At 38.8% G+C, this 8394-nt stretch overlaps 1 protein-coding gene across 1 annotated transcript; it reads left to right on the forward strand.

Annotated features, from left to right (window-relative positions):
• The first annotated feature begins 1967 nt into the window (after positions 1 to 1967).
• Positions 1968 to 6493, forward strand: LOC113814778 (E3 ubiquitin-protein ligase COP1-like). The gene has a single exon (XM_070126942.1). The coding sequence runs from the start codon at positions 2134 to 2136 to the stop codon at positions 4084 to 4086; it is 1953 nt and encodes a 650-aa protein (XP_069983043.1). The 5' UTR covers positions 1968 to 2133; the 3' UTR covers positions 4087 to 6493.
• The last annotated feature ends 1901 nt before the right edge of the window (positions 6494 to 8394 follow it).

Raw genomic sequence — 8394 nt, forward strand, 5'->3', positions numbered from 1 at the left:
GAGAGAGTGAGTGAGTGAGTGAGTGTGAGAGAGTGAGTGAGTGAGTGTGAGAGAGTGTGAGAGAGTGAGTGAGTGAGTGAGTGAGTGTGAGAGAGTGAGTGAGTGAGTGAGTGTGAGTGAGTGAGTGAGTGTGAGAGAGTGAGTGAGTGTGAGTGAGTGAGTGAGTGAGTGTGAGAGAGTGAGTGAGTGTGAGAGAGTGAGTGAGTGTGAGAGAGTGAGTAAGTGTGAGAGAGTGAGAGAGTAAGTGAGTGTGAGAGAGTAAGTGAGTGAGAGAGAGAGTGAGTGAGTGTGAGAGAGTGAGTGAGTGTGAGAAAGTGAGTGAGTGAGTGTGAGAAAGTGAGTGAGTGAGTGTGAGAGAGTGAGTGAGTGAGTGTGAGAAAGTGAGTGAGTGAGTGAGTGAGTGTGAGAAAGTGAGTGAGTGAGTGTGAGAAAGTGAGTGAGTGTGAGTGAGTGAGTGAGTGAGTGTGAGAGAGTGAGTGAGTGAGTGAGTGTGAGAGAGTGAGTGAGTGAGTGAGTGTGAGAGAGTGAGTGAGTGATTGAGTGTGAGAGAGTGAGTGAGTGATTGAGTGTGAGAGAGTGAGTGAATGATTGAGTGTGAGAGAGTGATTGAGTGTGAGAGAGTGATTGAGTGTGAGAGAGTGAGGGAGTGAGAGAGAGAGAGTGTGAGAGAGTGAGTGAGTGAGAGAGTGAGTGAGTGTGAGAGAGTGAGTGAGTGTGAGAGAGTGAGTGAGTGTGAGAGAGTGAGTGAGTGAGTGAGTGTGAGTGAGTGAGTATGAGAGAGTGAGTGAGTGAGTGAGTGAGTGAGAGAGTGAGTGTGAGAGTGAGTGAGTGAATGTGAGAGAGTGAATGTGAGAGAGTTAGTGTGAGAGTGAGTGAGTGAGTGTGAGAGAGTGTGAGTGAGTGTGAGAGAGTGAGTGAGTGAGTGAGTGAGTGTGAGTGAGTGAGTGAGTGAGTGAGTGAGTGAGTGAGAGAGTGAGTGAGTGAGTGTGAGAGAGTGAGTGAGTGAGTGTGAGAGAGTGAGTGAGTGAGTGTGAGAGAGTGAGTGAGTGAGTGTGAGAGAGTGAGTGAGTGAGTGAGTGTGAGAGAGTGAGTGAGTGAGTGTGAGTGTGTGTGAGTGAGTTTGTGAATGTGTGTGCATGTACATGTGTCTTTGTGTGTGTGCATGTACATGTGTCTTTGTGTGTGTGCATGTACATGTGTCTTTGTGTGTGCATGTACATGTGTCTTTGTGTGTGTGCATGTACATGTGTCTTTGTGTGTGTGTGTGTGTGTGTACATGTGTCTTTGTGTGTGTTCATGTGTGTGTGTGTTCCTGTGTGTGTGTGTTTGAGTGAGTGAGTGTGCACACTTTCAGTTTGCACATTTCATTAGATTTAATTGTAATGGGAGTGTGAGATGCATGATTATGATGCTGCTGCTCTCCTCAAGCATCAAGCAAATATAAAGGTGTAGAAAAAACTGAAGACCATGAAAAATCTTGTGTTGCATGTATAGAATTTTCTGAAAATTTATGAGAAAATGATTGCAGGAAGGGCAGTGCAACAAAGTTTTTGATTAAGAAACCAAAAATTAAGAAACTGTTTACAGTCCATTGGAATGTGTTTTAGGGAGCACTTAATATTTGCATATACACTATATGTGCATATCTCTTCTCTTCTATTTTGTTCTATTCTCTCCTCTCCTCGCCTCTCCCTTTCCTCTCCTCACCTCTCCTCTCCTCTCTGTATAATGACACAAGTTGTGGCCCTTGAAAATTATTTAAGAATACAGACGTTTGATGTCTGAAGGTCTTTGCTCTAAATCCTTTGATGTCCTTTCTTGTTTTTTGGATGGAAGAACCCTTTGAAAATGAGGCTTTGAGTCCCTACCCATGAGTTTCAGATTCAGCTCAGAGATGGTAAAGTTAGGTTCTTTAGGTTGTCCTCTCTAAAGTGACCTGAAAGATGTCAAGATATGAACTTCTTTACATTTAATGGGAATGTTCCTGAAATATTGTTTGTTTGAATTCTGTAATTTGCTTAATATGCTTATGCTGAGTGGTATCTTTCAGGTCACAGAGTTGTATACGTGTGGGTGAAGTGAGCGCAGGCGTAACTGAACACCAGACAGGAGCTATTGCAGGGAGTAGACAACATGGCTTCCAATGAGATACATCTTGATGGCCCCAGCACACGCATGGGGAGGGGAGTCAAGAGAGCACATCCTATTGTACTCAATGGTCTTGAAGATACAGCTGAAGAGATAAATTCCGATTATCTGTGTCCAGTGTGCCTTGACCTCATCTCAGAGGCACATGTAACCAAGTGTGGCCATACTTTCTGTCATGCATGCTTAGTGTGCAGTATAGAGACTGATAAGCGCTGTCCCAAGTGCAATTTTGCTATTGATAGTGTAGAAAACATTTTTCCAAATCACACTGTGAACCAACAAATTTTAAAACAGCGTCGTGCTGTGGATCTGCAAACAGCCTTTGCAAAAAGACACAAGTCAGCGGCACTTAGTGAACTACGGAACTACCTAAGCTTTGATTCCTCTTGTCTTAGTGTTAGTGATATATCTGACCTTATTAGTATTCTACAGGAGAAAAGAGATCAGATGGAAAATGCCTCTAAGCGTAACAAGTATGAACTCATGAAGGACTTCTTGTCTGAACTAAGAAAACACAAAGAGGAACAGCTGGATACAATAAGCAGGGAGTTAAAACTCATAACTCATGATTTGTCAAGCGTACAAACAAATCTTGAAAGTGTCTCACCATACAGTGATAGTCTAGTTAGTTGTGTTCCCCAAGGAAATAGTGTGCCAAATTCTAGCGGTGTGTTGCTGAACGAGATTCTCGATGCTGACTGCCCAGGAACCTCTAATGGTTCACAGGATTCACGAAGCCCCACAGAAGAAGGATTCAATGTACCCTTATTCAGCCAGGCAAACCCCCAAACCTCCACCATAGATGCAAAGCGGAAGCGAATGCATCTTCATTTTAAGGAGTTGGTGGAACGATACTTCAGCATGCGTGTTCCTGGGTTCAGTGACTCTGGGGTTGAGGAAGGGGAAGGGAATGGTCTTGAACAGTTTGGAGAATGCATTAGTAAGTTTACCCAGTATAGTAGCATGCGACCTCTGGCTACAATTAATTATAACTGTGATATGTTTCATCAGTCAAGTAACATTGCATCTAGTATAGAATTTGATAAGGACAGTGAATTTTTTGCAGTGGCAGGTTTGACAAGAAAGATCCGTATTTTTGACTATGGCACAGTAATAAGAGATACAGTAGACCTGCACTATCCATGCTCAGAGATGATCTGTCCCTCAAAGATTAGCTGTGTTAGCTGGAATAATTATATGAAGCATATGTTAGCTAGCAGTGATTACAATGGAACAGTCACTGTTTGGGATGCTTTCACTGCCCAGCGGTTACATGTTTTTCAAGAGCATGAGAAAAGGTGCTGGAGTGTAGACTTTAACAGAATGGACACAAAGCTTGTGGCCTCTGGCAGTGATGATCACAAAGTAAAACTGTGGTCATTAGATAGTGAGAGGTCATTGACATGCCTGGAAGCCAAAGCAAATGTATGTTGTGTGCAGTTCAATCCTGCCAGTCGTTATCATTTGGCATTTGGGTCTGCTGACCACTGTGTTCATTACTATGACCTTCGAAACCTAAAGGAAGCAGTAAGGGTGTTCAAAGGTCATCGTAAAGCTGTATCATATGTCAAGTTTATTTCCAGTGAAGATATTGTTTCAGCATCAACTGACAGCCAGCTGAAAATCTGGAATGTGAACAGTGCTCACTGTGTGAGATCCCTACAGGGACATACAAATGAGAAGAATTTTGTTGGGTTGGCAACTGATGGTGAATATGTGGCTTGTGGTTCAGAGAATAATTCCCTCTATGTTTACTATAAGGGACTGTCTAAAAAACTATTTAGCCTAAAGTTCGATCAGAGGAAGTGGTTTTTAGATCCTGAGCAGAAGGAAGAGGAATCCACAGAGTTTGTGTCTGCTGTCTGCTGGCGGAAAGGATCTAACATCATAGCTGCTGGCAACAGCAAAGGCATCATAAAGATTCTGCAGATGGTGTAGATGACAGAGTTGCAATGACTTAAGACCTGTTCAAAGATGCATATATAATGATGTGGTTAGGAAAGGATGGTTAGAATGATCAATGTAATTGAAGACAAGTTTTATTTGGTGGTGAGGTGTTCCTTGTGCTTTTTACACCTCTTGGTATTTGTATCCCTATTTCTTTTTCTCTTAACTTTGGCCCTTCTTTTTTGATATTTGGGAAGGGTCATGGAAATATTTAAAGGAAGAAATTATTGTTTGACTGTTAGATTGATACATAGTATTCTAAATTGTGGTTTTAAATAGTGCTGTAACTAACCTTAGTGTCATTCACGTAAGAGAACCTACATTCTCACGATAGAATCAGTTTTTATTGCATATTTTGTTGTTTTCATGATGAGAATGTTTGGGTCATTAACCTAGACCTATGTGAGGAAAGAATGAGTAGGACACGCCAAATTCTGTTGGTGCACCTGAAAGGTAATTAAGTTGACTTCAACATTCCAATATTTTAAAGCTGATGTTTTTCTCCTCTTAGCATATTTGCTCTGTGGATTCATCATATATTGCACATTGTTTTTATAAAAGGGGATTTAATGGTTTATTTTCTTCTTATGAGAGTCTTGTTTATGTCATGGTCAGTCTGTCTGAAGCTCACAATTCAAAGGAATTAGACTAGCATGAGAGGATAGTCATTATGTGCAGACAGGCATTGAATTTCTGAATAGGGTGGTTAAGGAAGGGGTTGCCAGGTTTGTCTAAGGATAGGAATGTAATGAAAGTGTACTCTTCAGTGCATAATAGTTTTTCTTTCCAGTCACTAGTACAGCTTAAAAAATATATAAATCAGTTGAGTCTGAGGCATAGTGTATCATGCAGGAAGAAAACTTTTCAACAGTATCTTTACATTTATGAGAATAGCATGTTGGGATATGAATCACAACCTTCATCATGTTTATTTTGACGACTTAAAATAATGATAAGCAGCAAGTGTTGATGTGAGTGAATGTCATAAGTCCTATGAACTGAAGGGATGCACAGGTAAATCTAAGCCCAAGGAAGAGACTGCAAAGGAGTGGCCAAAGCCTTCTAAAGGATGGCACTTCTGTGTTGTAGATTGTAGAAAAAGTCATGTGACATACATGTCAGGGAGGAAGGTTGAGGGAGAGCTGAAGTTGTGGGGATTGTATTTATAGCTAATGATTTCATTATTACATGGAAGAAACATCGTGAAGTTGTCTTTGGGACTTGTTATGCACTTGGAGTACCAGCAGAAGCCATGTTCTTTATGCCATAAAGAACCTTCTGTGAATATATTTATATGTAATATCTCAATGTAAAGCAGAAGATACATGAAGTGAGGAAATTAGTGAAAGCTTTTTAGTTTTGAAAGATCTTTTTGTCTTCTCTGGCTGGTCAGTAGAGGGGGCAAGACCATCAGACTTAGTGACCACTCACCCTATGTGATTTGAGTTTGGCAAACAAACAGTACCAGGTGCACAGTCAGTTTGCTTTCTCTGGAAATTAGGGGAAAATATACTGATTTTGATGGTACCTTAATAATTGTTTTCATTCTTATTGGTATTTAAATTTATTTAAGTAGCTTGTTCAGTTGCATCTTGTCATATGGCATTTCTGTTTTTGTTACTAACTTAACTATATTGAAAAAACAACCTACTCAATATAGGAAAACACTGTTATTGTTATAAACAAATAATCAGATACAGATAAACCTATGGCCTACACAAGTATACTTTTTACTTCGTTTTCTGAAATTATTTAGTTCCAGGAGAAACAAGGTAAATTATAGTAAAAGATAGTTCAGACAGCAATCAGTCATTACCAAGATTTCTTAAGTAGCTTTCACATGCAGTAATAACATGTATATTGTATATGATCTGTTTTAACATGCTAACATGAAAGGGGATGTAATAGGAATAGAAGACATTTTGTCTCAAAACCTGCAGCTTGCAAGGTCACACAGACTATTGGCTATTATATATATTTCACTGTAGTTTTCCAGAGTTGGAAGGACAGGGGAACTTCACCAACTGCATATTCTAAAGCTAAATTTTGGGGCTCGCAAGTGGATAAAGTTATATTTTAGAGCAAATTTTTTACATTTCATGGAATAAGTGAACCCTGAATGGCCTTTTGACTGATTGTGATATCAATGGAAGCAAAGGATGTTTTCAATATTTTTGTACATGAGTTATAGGGTTGGCAGCGTTAGTGTACAAAACAAAAGAAATGGGCTGAATTTGACTTGTTTATTTATGGTTGAGGACAGACAGTAATGTTACCTCTTTCCCCATTATTTTTTATTATTACAAATATTAATGCCTCATGATTTGTACATATGAATCTCTGTCTTCTAATAGTATATACTTGTTAAATATATTAAATAAATAAAATGCTAATAAGTTTTAGGTTTTTTATATTCCTTTTGTGCATTATTGGTAGTCTTCATTGGCTTCTTATATATGTGAAAAGGTGATCCACCCTTCACCTCCAACCACAAGGGTCTCTCTTAATGAGTTACCAGACATGGAATAGGCCTACCTTGACTTCCTCATGACATGGGAAGTAGAGGACAGTCCTGGAGCTTGGGTTTTGGTCCAAAAGACCTCTAGTGCCAAGGCTTTTGCCACACTGATGAATGCCAGTACTAGATTCATCAGAGACTCAGGATTGCAGTATTAGCAGAATCAAGGTCAGTAGCCTTGTAATGACAGTGTTGCCAACAATGTCTTTGGCTGATAGCCCTACCAGAATCTAGTCCAAGCACTTGAAGGAACTAGTGCAAGGCCATATCCTTGCCTTACTTATTAATTTAAAATTCACAATGCCATCTCAAGGACAAGTGAGCTGTCAGTAGCTCTACACCAAATACACAGTAGTTAAGTAACTTAAATTTCTAATGTGGATCTGCCTGGAGTGAATCCAAATATAGTTCAGTTGCTTGAGGAGGTGGTTGCTGATACATTTCAGAAGGATGATGGCAAGCACCTTGTCTGTTATGCCATGATTACTGAAGATTACCAGACTGCCAGAAGGCAGTGTAGGTGGCCTGTAATGCTTGAGCAAAAACTTTATTGCCGGACCTCAAGTATAGCAAATGATATTGCTTAATCTGTTAGGGTGCCCTTAAATGTGAATACGTATAGATAACAAAAAAAAACAGCAAGATAAAATTATATATATATATATATATATATATACATATATATATATATATATATATATGTATATGTATATATATATACATATATATATATATACGTATATATATATATATATACGTATAATATATACGTATATATATATATACGTATATATATATATACGTATATATATATATATACGTATATATATATACGTATATATATATATACGTATATATATATATACGTATATATATATACGTATATATATATATACGTATATATATATATACGTATATATATATATACGTATATATATATACGTATATATATATATACGCATATATATATATACGAACACATAGATATATATAGATATATATACATATATATACGTATACATATACATATATATACATATATATATATAGTTATATATATACGTATATATATATATATACTTATATATATATACGTATATATATATATATATACGTATATATATATACGTATATATATATATATATACGTATATATATATATATACGTATATATATATATACGTATATATATATATACGTATATATATATATACGTATATATATATATACGTATATATATATATACGTATATATATATATACGTATATACATATATGTATATACATATACATATTTGTATATATATGTATATAAATATATGTATATGGGTGGGTGCTTCATGCGCAGGGTGGTGTGAAGCGATGGAGTGGTAGTGTAGTTAGTGTTAAGAGCTTCTGCATGCCTTCTCGCTTACAGCTGCCACCGCTGGCTAGCCCCGTGCGAAAAAGGGAGCAGCTCTGCATAAGCCTCCCCCTGCCAGTGCATAGCCTCTCCATCATCGAGACTCCCTGCAGTGCCTCCTCGTGGCCACCCATGGAAACTGGGTACCTTGCGGTTCCAGGCTAAACTGAGGGGGATCTCGGAGCAGCAGGGGGCCCCAGAGGTTCAGGGCCATGGCCCACCGGTGTGTGGACACGCCCTGGCCCTGTACCAACTCCTGCCCCCTAGCCCCCTGGGGTAAATGGGAGGCTCGGGGGAGGTGGGCCTTGCCAGTCCTCCTCCCCCCAGATATAAACCAATCGGCAGTAAAACATATAAATGGAGAGGCTGGGAGGAGGGGA

The sequence above is a fragment of the Penaeus vannamei genome, chromosome 11 (assembly GCF_042767895.1).
Source record: "Penaeus vannamei isolate JL-2024 chromosome 11, ASM4276789v1, whole genome shotgun sequence".
In the NCBI taxonomy this organism is placed as follows: domain Eukaryota; kingdom Metazoa; phylum Arthropoda; class Malacostraca; order Decapoda; family Penaeidae; genus Penaeus; species Penaeus vannamei.